The following is a 15,499-nucleotide window of genomic DNA, read 5'->3' as shown; positions in this document are numbered from 1 at the left end:
CATTATTCATGTAGATGAACTGGAGTTGGAGCTGATAACCATGGCAGACCGAAGAATCAATGAATAGACACATGTGCTTCAGACAACTATTCCTTGAGATGAGACTGCAGGACAGCAGGTTTGGTGATCGGAGACTGAGTCCCAGCCCATTGCTAATCCATTGCAATTTGGATTGGAATTTCTGAGATTTGCTCAAGAAATAGCTGGGAGCAACCATGGAGACAATGTTAGAATTGCCCTTTATCTGCATGTACAAACATGCATGTATTTCATAGCATACACATTCCATATTTACTAAGAGTTAAGAATCATTCTACAAATGGGACCTATTACTTAGTTTTTAAATTTAACATTTTATGATTGCAACATGAATCTCCTGCTTTTATTGCATATGGGTCATCCAGAGGCAACTTGTTCTCAGTGGAACTGTGAGCTCCACCCTGTTCTTGCTTAAACAATCACTTCTCTTGGGATGAAAGAAAAATTGAGCAAGGGTATGTGATCCTGTCTGGACTAGTAAACACTCAGTGTCTGATTCATTCTTTGAAGTTGTAAACAAATGAAAGGTAGGATAATTCAAGTCTAATTTCCTAGGATAACCAATTAATAGTATAAATAAGTCCATCATAATGTGCCATGCAATACAGGCTGGATTCATGTTCTGTCAAAATAGAAACTTGCTCCAGTCAAAGAAACATTTAAAAATATCTCATAATCTTCATAACCAAGTAAAGGTGTTCCTACACAATCCTTTTAATTAAAAAATTAGGGTCATCAATGACATTTCCCTCCTCCTCCAAAAAAAAATCAAGCAAAAAGCATTGATGAAAACTGTGAAGTTGTAATGAAGTCATTCTGCATAATTTTGTTTTGCTCCCTCACTCTAAAAGAAAAGGAGAAAGGGGAGATTTAAAACTCTTTAATCACCAAAAACCAGTTCAGTGTAGTGGTCAAGATGCCAGATTTGGATTATAGAGACAGAATCAGTTGGATTAGTCATTCTCACACTGCCCTGACCTCTCTGAGCCAAGACAAATATAAATTAGATTTATTGCCATTTATTATTGGCCCATCTTTTAAGATGCTAGTACAAGATATTTGTTTCAGTATGCAATATAGTATACAAAAACATACTTGGCTGAAAATTTTTTATTTAATAATTGGTAAGATTTTCTTAAGTATTTCTTCCACTTGGGTGTATTTCTGGTCTTTAGAAAAACATTTACTGTCTGTGAGCCCTGCTACTGTCATCTAGCCATACTCTGAGTTCTATCTATTAAACAACGTTACCTGGGGGACTCCAGGAGTTGTGCCTTCTCTATTGTTGTGCTTGCCTTGTACAATAGCATCTTTTTGGAGATCAGATGTCTATGACTCTATTGCCCATTCACAAGGCATTAAAGACCTCAGTGGTCACACAGGCCTTGAACCAGGAGGTTAAGTGTATATTTTTGTTGTCTTAGGAAGGGAAGTGCTCCTCAGTCCCAGATACATACATTACAGCAGTCTTTCTTAAAGTGTAGTCTTAGGGATCTCGGGGGATCCCTCAAGACTCTCTCAGAGATCCTCGAAATCAAAATTATTTGTCAGCCTATGTTGAAAAATAATATGATATTAAAATCTCATCAAACAATTGTGAGAAGCAGCTGCATTAGTGAATGCACCAATATTAATTTTTAATATGTAACTATTGATAAATATAGCCCACATAAAAAGGCTCTTGGGATCCTCTGTAATTTTTAAAGTCAGAAGGAGTCTTAAGAGAAAAAAAGTTTAAGAAACACTGCATTATAGCATGAAGTTTCGAGATTTATTTTATATTCCCAGCTATTGTTTTGGGGAAGGAATTTTAATCTCTGTACACCGTCATCTCATGATATGGACTGCTTTACAAATTGTTTAAATACATGCATACATACATTTTCAGGGCTGAAAGGCTGAGATAGCATTATACACTGATTTCTAGATAGCTTTATGCTGTCCATTATTTCCTGTCAATTATAAAGAAAGGGGAAAGCAAAAGGATATGCAAATCTGAATATTATCCATACAGAACACTTCCATCATTGAGGGATGGGACAAATGTTAATTATTTCATAACTTTCTTCATGGAAATTTCAGACAAGGAATATCAGACTTGAGGAATGAGGACATTCCAAATTATTAGCTTGTGCAACCTCACCGCATATTCAAATTATTCACTGAACCATCTTCAGAGCCATAAGCCTTGTCTTAATAAGGCAAAAAGCAATAAGCCACCTATTGCTACAATTAAATTACCACAGACTTTGGAGTTCTCTACATTTTGGGGGGTCTGAAACTCAAAGAATTTCCCATCAGTATTTAAAATGAGATACTGAATATTGAAGAGAGCCAGTTTGGTCTAGCAGTGAAGGCACCAGGCTAGAAAGCAAGAATTCTGCCTTAGTCCTGAAAGCCAGTTGGATCACCTTGGGCCAGTCACTCTCTCTCATTCCAACCCCCTCACAGGGTTATTTATTTGCGGGGAAAATAGGAAGAGAAAAGTGTATTGGATATGACTACCACCTTGAATTACAAATAACAAAGGCTAGATACAAATAAATAAAGTAAATAAATAAAATATGGTTCAAGGAAGTCTGGAAGTTGCAATCCCAATATAAATGAAGAGATCCAAACTCAGCTTTCCTGAAATTGGGGAAAGCTGAGTTAGCACATCTCCTTTTTCTTTTAAATTAGGTGGAGAGAGTGGAATAGCTTATCAGTTCAAGGAAGAATTGCCCCTGCTTCAAAGGAAAAAGAAATACTGACATGAATGTTGGGCATATCCTGAATGGCTATCTAATGTTGCTACTATTCATTATAGCCCATCATGAAACTGCATTTTCATGGGCAGGGGACAGAATGTATCTGCCCTCAGTGTGGAAGGGATTGCCACTCTCTAATTGGCCTTTTTAGTCACACTAGATGCTGTTTTAGGACCTCTTTCCAGAGCACCATACCATAGTCTCTTGAGACTGAAGGATACCAATGATGAAACTGCATTCTAGCTGTTCAGGTAGTATTGATTTTCTTCTTTGAGACCTACAATAAGAGTCACCGTGTAACATGAAATTGCTGTATAAGGAGCACCATAAATTATGCCTTCCCCCAACAGCTGCTGCAGCATGAGAAAATTGCCCACAATTTACGATAAACCAATGGATATAAATAGTTGCAGTTTAAAATTATTTAAAATAAAGTCTACGGGGTTCCTACTTTCTTTATTTTTTAATCTAACAATGCTGTTTTTAAGTTAAAGCAGCCTTCTTTCTTTCATTGGTTCTGAACACATCTTTACATGGTGAAGGGCATCATACATACAAGAAAGCCAGTAACTTTTTTATTTTTAATGTGATAGGCATTATAACACAATGCTGCCACCTTGTGGGAGGTCAGTACTGGGATGGTTGATGGAAAATGGAGCATACAGTAACTTTGCCTTTTTAAAATGTAATTATAAAGTACACATATAAGCATTTATGTACTCACCCAAGAGTAAAAGCCTGGTTTCTATCAAATGAAATCTAAAGATTTTGAATACTAGAAATGTAAGACTTAATACTTGAAAATCTGACTGATGCTACAGGTAGAACATATGATCATCTCATTTCATTATACAATTATATAACTGCTTCTCACCAGGAAAACTCCAATGAAGATATTTAAGAAATATTTTATTATGAAGAGTTTCCCTTCTTTTCCCTTTATTATTTTTTTTCCCCATTGGCATCTGAATATAGGAGTTAACAACATCTTATTCATTGTTCCAACAAACCTGAATTGTACCACATATCAGGGTAATTTTGAAAAACTGATACTTCAGTTTAATGTATCATGTTTTTCTAAAATATATGATTAAACATTTTACTAATTTTTTTTTTTTAGTAAAATATATCAGTGTCTTAATCAAAGCTAAAAGTAAGCAGAAGGATCATACTTAATGTAGAAGCTGGATTCTGTTTTTCATTTGCCTTTTTTAATGATGCTACAGAATTCAAATACAATTTTATGGGAAGGCCTGATTAATTTTAAAGATATTTGGAGGAGTAGTGGTAGTGATAAAGAGATCTTACATGTTCCTGCTATGGTTGATCGGTCCATCCATTCTATCCAACTGTTACTAATGTAAAGATAAACATTCTTAAAACCAATAAATTATTTTTTAAATCCCAATAATTGAAAGTTAAGCTTTGAAATGACATAAAATGCTTTACATACATTAAGCTCATCAACTATTGTTCTGATATTGTTTCCTAATAGTCTTAACTATGGCTAGCTGCTTTTCAACAGGGAAGGGACAGGGGAGTCGAAAATCGGGCTAAGGTCTCTGTTCGCGAAAGGACACGAAATTGCAAAACGAATGTCTATTTTGATTAACAAAAAGGGGTAGAAATATCTCCCAAAACCCAGAGCCGTTCAGCCCCAACAAAAAAGCCACTGGCCCTCCACCACTCGCCGCTTCGCTTTCTTTCTATTACGGTCGCTTTGGGCTTCCATAGCAAAGGCGTAACCACCTACGTCTCCTGTCACTATGGTTACACTTCCTGCAACAGTGAAGCTCGCCGCTCTGAAGTCTTGCGTTCTCAATCAGGTTGGTGATTAGCGACGTCAGAAACAAGTAAAGACCGAGGGTTTCTGAATAACGAGAATAGGGATTATTCTAATCTACAATTTTTTTAAAAAAGGTCATGGAACATTTTTTAAGCGTCGTGATGATACGGGGCAGTCTTTATCTGAAAACAGAACTCAAAACTACGACTCCCAGCATTCAACGGGATGCTTTCAAATAAGCTTTTAAGGATTGCTTTTCAAAGGCACCATGGAACTGGTAGTCCTCACGCACTTAGAAGAAAGCGGAACTCTATGGGCAGGGTAGGCACGAGTTAATTGAAAATCTGAGCTAAAGCTTAGATAATTCCATCTATCTTTTCTATGCCAATGTAATAGTTACCGTGAGAAACAATAATTGCTTTAACTGAATTATGCACATGCCACCTCAAATCTGGATAGCCTGAAATTGGATAGATAGATGTTACTTTAACATAAACTTGAACGCTTCTATTTTATTAATAGATGGCAGTTCCAACTCCATTTGCACCACACACAGAGAGACATAAATACATGTAATATGAGAGGAGATGAACTAATGAGCATTTTAAATATTTATTTAAAATAAATATTTTAAATAATAAATATTTAAATATTCACTCAAGAACGATTACCTCTCAACTTTAAGATTTTGCCCATTTTAATTATTTTCCTACCACTACATTCACTATTTTTGAGACACATTCTTTTTATTTTAAAACGATTTTTTGTAATTAAAGGCTTAAAGATAACACTAAATAGAAAATAATCTGTATATATAGATGTAGATAGATGCATACATAGATATTTGTTTATTTATATGTATTCTTTGTTTTTACAATAGAAAGGATGGAAGAAGTGTATGATGATGTAGGAATTGAAGAAGAAATAGAACTTGAGTTAAGGAAAACTAACTATTCTTCATCTGAAGCAGATGATTGTGACACTGATTTATCAGTAGAAAGTTCAAGTGATAGCGAAACAGTAAGTATTCCAGAAGAATAAGAGCAATAAAAAGATTTTACTGTGTTAACATTATAAAATAATCTGTCATGTTTTGTGTGTGAATATCATTCACAAACTGACTGATAAAATGAAAGTTTACAGAGCATTTTGTGTCTGTGTACTGAAACATGTACAACAAACTATGACACTTAAATGATGACACACATTTATCATAATGCAAATGCAGCTATTACATATTTGTGTCAGACATAAGGACACAAATATGTAAGTTGCAGCATTGTGTAATAATGTAACACATGTTTTATTTATTTAGCCCCCTTGCTACATATATATAGTCTTTTCGTGTAGAATGCTGTTTGTTTTCCAATTTGGTTTCCCTTTTCTGAACCTTTTAGAGATGTACTTTTATTTATTTTTTTCTGACTCCAATCTAGGAATTTGATCCTTGCTCCTCCTGGTTGGTGAAAACCTCCAGGACGGTAACCAATAGTGGGTGGGTTCATGCAGTGGTAAATTCCTCACTGCAAAAGGAGGTATTCCCAGGACCTTTTAAGGGAGCCCTGGTTATCCCTCTTCTTTAAAAACTGTCAGCTCCACCTGCCCTGACAACTTTCGTCCAATTTCCCATCTTCTCTTTTTGCGGAAGGTGATTGAAAAGATGGTTGCTTGGCACCTTCAGGGGGTCCTAGATGAAATGGATTTTCTGGACCCCTTTCTGTCAGGATTCAGACACAGCTATGGAACAGAGACAGTTTTAGTCATACTTATAGATGATCTCTGGCAAGAGCAAGATGGGGGCAATACCACCATTTTCACTCTCTTTGACCTTTCAGCGGCCTTCAATATCATCAACCATGGTATCCTTTTAAGCTAGCTATGGTTGTTGGAGGTGGGAGGTACAATTTTGTGCTGGTTCAGCTCCTTTCTCCAGGGCCAGTCCCAAATGGTGTTGATAGGGAGTGAGAGATCATCTCCCTGACCGCTCGCTTGCAACATCCCTCAGGACTTGATACTTTCTCTTCTCCTATGTAACATCTATATAAAGCAGCTGAGTGAGATCATCTGTCACAGGTGATGGTCCCTGGAGGCTGTAGGACCTGAATGGGAGACAACAGGCTTCATCTGAATCCTAGCAAGTCCAAATGGCTTTGGGTGCATGGAGCCTCAAAATTTGAGTTTTTATCATCTTTAGTTCTGGACAGATTGCACTATCTCATTCAGATCCAATTCTCCTGGATTCACGGCTCCTGTTTGAAGAGCAGGTGGTGGACATGACTAGGAGAGCTGTTGTCGAGCTTTGGTTTGTACACCAACTGCGACCCTACCTGGAACTTGACTCCCTGCACTCAGTAACTGAAGCTCTAGTCATCTCTCATGTGGATTACTGAATTCACTGTACGTGGGGCTATCCCTGAAATCGAATTGGAAGCTTCAGCTGATTCGAAGTGCAGTAGAAAGAGCAGTCTTTGGGGGTCCTAGAATGGCCCATATTACACTGCTGCTCCACAAACTGCACTGGCTGCAAATCTGCTTCCAGGTACAGTTCAAGGTATTGGTTATGACTTTTAAAGTCCTTAATGGCATAGATCCAGGCTACTTGATAAATTGACTTGTCCCACTAGGACAAACCTACCACGTTCGTGCTGGCAGAGAGGGCCTACTTCGGATCCCATCAGTCAAAGAACTCTGACTATTGGGATCCAGAAGAATAGCCTTCTCTGCCATAGCACCTACTCTTTGGAACATCCTACTCTCCAAGTGAGATCTACCTCCAACCTCCTAGCCTTCCATAAGAGCCTGAATACCTGGCTCTGCCAGTTGGCCTCAAAGGGGGCGTACAGACTAGAGGTGGCTACTGGATTGATATCACCCCTCCCTCCTTGCTTCCCCACCTATCCATCTTTTATTCTCATATCACTGTCATTGTTTTCTTTTTCATTATTTATTCTATTGTTTCATTAGTTTACTCTTCTTATGCTTACACTTCTTTTCATTTCTCCATTTTTTGTTGTTGTTGTAAGCCACCTAGAGTAGCCCCATGGCAAGATAGGCGGCAAATAAATTAAATAAATACATTTATGCTTATTTCTCTTTTGGCAACAGTAAGGACCATTTTAAATCTTATTTAAATTGATTGTTTGTTTCCCTATGGAAGAGGAGAATATCCTTGTGTTTTTTTAAAAAAACTCAGAGTAGGTAATCTTTTTCAAATAGAGAGAATCACAGTGATGTCTGGGGAGCTATTTAGAATCTGCAGCAATTGGGGGCAGGATATGAGAGAATGTTCTCACACTTCTTCCCTGACTCATTTTCTTTCCCAGAAGAATGTAATACTGCTTTCAGAAATATGATTGATATTCTGCATGCTGAATTGACTAATAGACTTGCATTCCAACAGCCACCAAAGAGGTGAAGGGTAGAGCTGGGGAATATAAATTGATAGGAAAGGCTTGGACATCATGGTGGGCTCTACAGAGGCCTTCCACATGCTTGGGCTATCTATATATGAATTAAAGACAGAATTCTGAGTCAATATACATAGATCATATATTTGGGATCTTTGTAGATGAAATGGTTGACTTTGCCTAAAAGTGCACTATTAAAAAGTTTAGTTGTACTCCCTTCAGTAATTTATTTTATCTTAAAAAGAGAGTAAGTCAAATTTTTCTTCGAACTATCAGCATAGATTGGGCTAATTCAACTTTCTAAAATTACTGTTCTATCTAACAGAGCTACTAAATGTTGGCTGTAAAAGTTCTAGTTTTATCTTGCACGTGTAGGGACAGGTTGAAAACAAATCTAATTTAAGGATAATTAATAGTAGTAACTGTCAATTTTATATAATGTAAAATCTACATCTAGATTCCAGAAGAATTACCAGAATCTGTTCTCCAGTATTTAGATTTTGTGAGAAGCAGAAGTCAAAATGCAGAAAAGCTTCTATTGCAAGATTTGGAAAATGTTGGACTCTCAAGTAAGTAGTGATTTAGCAAAGTGTTTTTTTCATATGCATATGCAATATATTCTATAAAAATTCTTCAAGTAATACTACTTTGTATCTACATTCAACTATTGTAATATATATTTCTACAAATAATAGACTACTATTTTTATTCTGAAGCAGAATATTATGAGACAAAATAATATATTACTGCATAATTTCTGCTGAACTGTCTAGTGATCACATGTTAGGGCATACCTATTTTCTCAATAACTGGGTTCCAGGGAGAAAACTGCTGGTGAGCGTTGAGGACAGTGAGGAAGAATAATATTTAACCAATTTGTCCTGTTAAGGGAGAATAACCACTAAACCAGTCTGGTTTAGTGGTTAAGGCCCCAAACTAAAAAAAACAGGAGTCTGTGAGTTTTAGTCCCACCTTAGGCATGAAAGCACACTGGATGACTTTGGGCTAGTCCACAACATCAGGCTTGGACAACAAGTCAGTCAGTCAATTTATGTCATAACCAATGGATCAAGGAGCCTTGGTGGCGCAGCCACCTAAAGTGCTGTTAAGTAGCACGTAGCTGCCAGCTGCCTGCAATTACTGCAAGTTCAAATCTCACCAGGCTCAAGGTTGACTCAGCCTTCCATCCTTCCGAGGTAGGTAAAATGAGGACCCGGATTGTGGGGGAAATAAGCTGACTTTGTATAAAAAGAACACCGCTTGGGGGGGGGCAAAAGCCCTACTAAGCAGGTATATACAAAAGTATGAAGGCTATTGCTTAACGCATTGTAAGCTGCCCTGAGTCTCCAGAGAAGGGTGGCATATAAATCGAACCAATAAATAAATAAACACTCGGTTTATTTGAAGAAAAAAAAAAGCAAACCCTGTATTTGAACAAAAATGCTAGGGGGAAAAAAGTCCTATTGAAGGAGAACACTGAAAATATTTTAGTGCTTCTGATTTCTGTAAATTGAAATTAACTGTAAATTTTCTACTTCTTACTATATCTTTCTGTAGTATTTGTATTATTTTAAAATGTGTTTTAAAGAAGAGAAACTGATTTGGTATGAGGTATTTATAATCTTTGACTTGATGGGGTAGAAAAATGAATAATAATTTCAGATAGACTGACTATTTCAGCAAAATAGGGAGAATGGGGTTGTGTTCTCTCATTTTGTTGTTTGTTAGATGATGAAAGTCCTGGGAGATTTTTGGCAATCCTGCAGTTTGAAGGGATGCTTTTGATTGTCTGTCTTTTGGTAAGTTCATGATTACTCAAGTGATATAAAATTAGAAATGCAGTTGTTTAAAGACTTTTGGGTTGACACCAACACCCTAATACTAAGCATGTCTACCTGGAAGAAAGTGATAAGTAGATTGCCTGAAACTGTCTGAAGTACCGTATTTCATTTTTGTTTAATGTTGTTATCTTTGAGATATAGAATTATGTTCATCAGAAATTTAACTAACTTGCAAGAAATGTTTCATCTGAATATTCAGGAATTAAAATGAGTGGTCTTAAAGTCTGAGTAACAGTTTCTTCATTTGCAGGTGATGTCTATTATATTGTTCCTAACAATGCTTCGGAATATTTAGCTGAATTAGCTTCTCAATATAATGAAGATCCAGAAGAACTGAAAAAAAGGGTATTATATATATATATATATATTTAAAAATACATGTACTTGATTGCACCATTTTATCCCTCAGCCCTATTTTATAGCACTTTAATATTTTCTACTGTGTGAAATTGCAATAAATTCAGCGAGACCAATTTATGTTATCCTGTAATCAAATTATGTTGGTGAAAAGAAATCATTCAGCTGAATCTGAACAAGCAAACTCTTATTGCTTGAAACAGTGCATGAAACATCAATCTGAGGCTTTTGAGTATTGAACAGATGTTTTAAGGGCTAAAAATCTTTGCACAGTACATTTTTAGAGGTTTGTTTTTGTTTTTGTTTTTACTTAAAATTAAGTTACACTATCAATTAATAGCTAGTTTCTCTTTGTTTGCTAAAAAGAGCCTAACTTAGTTCAGTGGGAATTAACTACCAGATAAGCTTCTTTAATCTTTTGTTTTTTAAACATTTGGGGCTAGATCATCTAAGGGCACTTCATTCTTCAGAAGTATGTTTTATTCAGACAATCACAAATCTGATTTTAATTAGGAATTGAGTATAGAAAAGATAATTGTCTCCTTTTCTTGTGGACTTCAACCTCATTCATCAACCAGAATGACCATTAGCAAGAATTCTGGAAGTTCAGGTCCACATATTTGAGAATATTTAGAATAGAAAAGACTGCTGTATCATTGAAATTCTTTGTCCTCATAGTGATCCATTGGGTGATAATGATTGCAGTGATATTTAGTTTTAGGGAGAGATGGGAACAATTGAATCATAGATTTGGATTTTCTAGATTCTGAGTATATAGTCAGCCATTAAGTTATTATTTGTACCCAAAATAGAATTGTATAAATTAAGTTTTTTATATTTAATCTTCACACAATTAAGGGAAATTATTTGAACTGACAAGTATCAGTCTAAGATCATTGAATAAAATGTGGAAGTAATATTTATATCTTAAATTGTTTTTATTTAAATAGTGTATACTGTAATAATTTTTAGTTAGAAATTAGGATGCAGATGTAGGAAGAAATGTAAAATGTATTCAGATTATTAAAGGTTGTTTAGATTTTTAAAACTTGTACATTTTTTTTTATCTTTAAATATTCCCATCTTTTATCACTTTATGACTTTCTCATAACACTAAGCCAGATGTTGGTAATCTGTGACCTCTGTGTCCTTTTTAGTGGTCCCCAGAACTGTCTTTGTTCATGTCTGCTGAAAGTTATAATTTCCTGTCATTTTAGTATGAACTGCAGAAGAAGAAAATTTTACAAGGGGTAAAATACATGTAAAACAGTTAAAAAGCTAATGATGCCCTAACACTCCACTCTAAAACCCAGTCCCACCAACATGTTTCATAGATCCTTCAGCCTCTCCCCAAATTCAGATGTGACATTTAGCGACCAAATATCTACCAACAGCCAATAAACCCTGTTGTAATTTTTTTAGCCTGGATTAGCTACATGTTTAATGTGGTTTACTTCTGAAACAGATGTATAGGATTGCACATACATTTATAAATTTTTCTGTGAGAGGAAATATGTATACATGTACATCAGCTCCTTATAATTATTTTGTTTTTACTATTTTATCAGTATTTATTTTAAAAAATGTAGTTGCATTCCTTTTGGTTAATAAACATGACATATTATCATAAAATAAGATAAATTTTGGCAGTATAGTGTATCATGTTAGACCATAAATGTTTTGGTGGGATTTTTTACATTTATATGTGTGAAAAAATCTTCATTAATCAGATCAGTGGTGGGAGTCAAAAAAATTTACTACTGGTTCTGTGGGTGTGGCTTGGTGGGCGTAGCAGGGGAAGGATACTGTAAAATCTCCATTCCCACCCCATTCCAGGGGAAGGTTACTGCAAAATCCCCATTTCTTCCCTATCAGCTGGGAGTCGGGAGGCAGAGAATAGATGGGGGCAGGGCCAGTCAGAAGTGGTATTTACCAGTTCTCTGAACTACTCAAAATTTCTGCTACTGGTTCTCCAGAACTGGTTAGAACCTGCTGAATACCACCTCTGAACCAGATGCCACTAACTGACTAAGAAATCTTAAATGCAAACCAATCCCGCACTGCCTATGCAGATCCAGCTGTTGGGGTTGCACACAAAAGTCCCTGTGAGAAATGAATGATATCTCTGACCAGCAGTTCATAAAGAAGAATAAGGGAGCTGAACCCAGCTCTTCTTTCTACCAAACAATTGAGCCAAAAGAGTGCTATTTTTCTAACAGCTCTTTGTACAAACATATTTGGATTGTGGTTGATACAGGTGCTCTAGACATTTTCTTTTATAACAAAAAAATCCTGTTTTTTATTTTCTAAACAATAAAAATCATTTTATGGAGTACTAAGGTTTCATAATTTTAAGGTTCAAAATATTTGCTGGTTTTTAGGTATTATCTGAAATAGAAGATGAGGAGCAGATGAGCGAGTTATCAGAAAATACTATTGAATTAAAAACCAATCAGGATATTTCTTCCAACAATATAGCTGATGGCTATTCTTTGACAGGTAAACAAACATGCAAGCAAGTTTTAATTGCATTAAATTTGTCTTAAATCAGAATTAAGGAACACCTTTCTTTCAGGTCTCCGAAGGCTACTTTTACCCCCAGGCACTTTGAAGAAATAATGGGCACCAAGTTCACTATCCTAATTGCTCTTTAAATGTATTTCTTTATTAAATTTAAATCTATTTAGTATTGCAAATGATTATTATATTGTCAAATTTATTTGCCACCATCTTGTGGTCTGAGGCACCTCTAATGCAGCCTTTAGGGAAGTGTTAAAATGTATCAACACAGATAGAAATACAATAAGTGCCTTTTTATTTTAATGCATGTAAATCCCTTAAAATCATCATGAATTAATAATATAATTTTACTGAAAATCATATATTTATGTTTATATCTATTCTTTTAGATGCCAATGACATACCCATCAACTTTAGTTTCCAAGAAGTTGAAGAAAGGTGCAAGCAGGAGTATCAGTATTGGTTGGAACAGCAAAAAGTACTATTGAAAGAGAAAATGAATCAATTGAAAGCTAAGAAGGACATAGAAATCTCTCAAAATGAAGAAGAGAAGCAAAGACGACAACTACGTCAAGAAGAACTTGAAAATGAACGGCTGAACTTAGAAATGTTTAATGCGGTAATATATTTAGAATAAAATAACTATACTTATAGGTTATATTATATAAACTATAGCAACTGGATTTTGCAATGAACTATTACCATGTGAAGTGCTCCTTTCAGGATATATCTCTTTTATTTCCTGTTATTTCATTGAACAGTCAGATTTTCTACCGACTGAGCATGTTCAGTCCTCTTTGCAATTTTGAAGATATTTATCCCTTTAGGTTTTTATTTTTGCAAGTTTTTTGATTTCTTGAGCCTGTCAACATTTTTTTTCCTATATTGTCAGACCCAAGGAACCAAGAACAACACAAGGAGTTGCTTCAAAGTAGTTTCTTTATTGTTACTTGCCTTTAGACAGAAATCTTGCCAAACCAAAGCAATTATCTGCATAACTACTAGATATAGCCTGCAAACTACTGAGGGGAGTAAAGCTTTTCTCTTTAGCCATATCAAAGATTCCAGGCATGTTTGTCTTTTGGCTTTTTAGGGAAGAGCCTCTCCCTCCTGCGACTCTGGCCGACATTCTACCACATATATGTAGACACAGGTAGTCCTTGATTTACGACCACAATTGAGCCCAAAATTTCCATTGCTAAGTAAGACAGTTGTTAAGTGAGTTTTGCCTCAATTTACGATCTTTCTTGCCACAGTTGTTAAGTGATTGATTGCAGTTGTTAAGTTAGTAACATGGTTTTTAAGTGAATCTGGCTTCCCCATTGACTTAGCTTGTCAGAAGGTTGCAAAAGGGGATCACATGACCCAGGACACTGAAACTATCATAAATACATGCCAATTGCACCGCATCTGAATTTTGATTACATCATTGTAGGGATGCTGTAACGGTTGTAAGAGTGAAAAACAGTCATAAGTCACTGTTTTCAGTGTCGTCGTAACTTTGAACAGTCACTAATCAAATGATTGTAAGTTGAAGACTATCCATATTACCAATTTAGCTTCATAAGGATCAACACAATACATTGAGGATACTGTTAGTAGCAAGTCCTACATGTAGCCTGTGTAGGTGTTTTGATTCTTTCTAATGTGTTAGTCACTGATTAAATATTCTTTGTCAGCATTATTTATTTTAATACTGACCTACCTTTTATAATACTGACCTCATAAATTCAAGATGTTGAGCTCCTCCTATTTGCCCCACAACTTTGGGCTGAGTGAAAGTGATTGGCCCAGTCACCCAATAAACTTCAGTGTCTGAGAAAGACATAAATCTTGGGTCTTCCTGTTCATAGTCCAATACTTTAACCTATATACTGCAGTTTTACTCTTGAATAAAACTGATAAAAATTTGAAATGATTTTTAAAAGCAACCACCTTTTTGATAAGTACAAAAAGGATCTTTTTATCTTTGGTAACTTCACAAATCAGACCTTCATAGTTTTCAGAAACTATTTTGTATAATGGCATAAATAAATTTACAGAGATATGATCTGATGGATGGGGTCACAAAGAGTTGGACATGACTTAGTGACTGAATAACAAAGAATTGATGGATATGCATTTATATATTATGGAAATTACAGTTTCTCCATTTGAAGTACCCATTTGCTATCTGTAAATGCCTTTGAAAAATATTTTGAGGGAATTCTGTTTTTGATAGTATAATTTTGCTTTTTGAAAAATAATTTCTGCAATATTTAACTGTATAATTTGGGGCTCAGGAATCCTACATATATACATTCCTGTCTTTTTCTGGAGTAATTCTTCAATTAATTTGTAAATGGGACCCCTTCCTTCCTTCCTTCCTTCCTTCCTTCCTTCCTTCCTTCCTTCCTTCCTTCCTTCCTTCCTTCCAATGCAGAAATAGAATCCCTTCATTAAAATGAGGGATTCTGTTCACAAATGTTATTTTTAGTTGCGTATTAGCCTGGATTGCAAAATCTGTTTCTATTTATAGCATTATAAGTGCATAAGTGCACCAGCGTGCCGTGCCTACTATCCCTGTCCTAATATTCCTTTTTACTTACTCTTTTCATGTATTCAAATTATGTTTATACTGTTATGTTTATACTTTATAGATATAATCCTATAAAAGGATTGAGAAGAAATTAAATATATATATTATTCTTTTCACTAAATATAATCCTGATATTTCAATATGATTTTGGTATGGGAAAAAGGGGAAATGTTATTTTTCTTCTCTTGAAATCAATGGAAATAAAAATATTCCACTATAATGGG

The 15,499-nt window shown here is 35.4% G+C and overlaps 1 protein-coding gene across 5 annotated transcripts in view; it reads left to right on the top strand.

The window, feature by feature from the left end:
* Positions 1–4,192: 4,192 nt before the first annotated feature.
* LRRIQ1 (leucine rich repeats and IQ motif containing 1) overlaps positions 4,193–15,499 on the top strand; it is a 107,355-nt gene continuing 96,048 nt past the window's right edge. For 2 of the 5 annotated variants that reach the window (XM_060694640.2, XM_034402877.3), the window contains exons 1-6: positions 4,193–4,612; positions 5,453–5,592; positions 8,437–8,548; positions 10,071–10,165; positions 12,559–12,676; positions 13,087–13,316. In XM_060694640.2, the coding sequence (XP_060550623.2) occupies positions 5,458–5,592; positions 8,437–8,548; positions 10,071–10,165; positions 12,559–12,676; positions 13,087–13,316 (690 nt within the window). In that variant the 5' untranslated portion in view covers positions 4,193–4,612; positions 5,453–5,457. Of the gene's footprint in view, positions 4,894–5,452; positions 5,593–8,436; positions 8,549–10,070; positions 10,166–12,558; positions 12,677–13,086; positions 13,317–15,499 lie in introns of all 5 variants that reach the window. The other 3 variants (XM_087874058.1, XM_060694638.2, XM_060694639.2) reach the window with 2 other exon arrangements.

Source organism: Pantherophis guttatus, chromosome 7, assembly GCF_059756535.1.
Source record: "Pantherophis guttatus breed Tessera chromosome 7, ASM5975653v1, whole genome shotgun sequence".
NCBI classification, from domain to species: Eukaryota; Metazoa; Chordata; class Lepidosauria; order Squamata; family Colubridae; genus Pantherophis; species Pantherophis guttatus.
The sequence above is the reverse complement of the archived record's forward strand: the minus strand, read 5'-3'. Positions and strand labels throughout refer to the sequence as shown.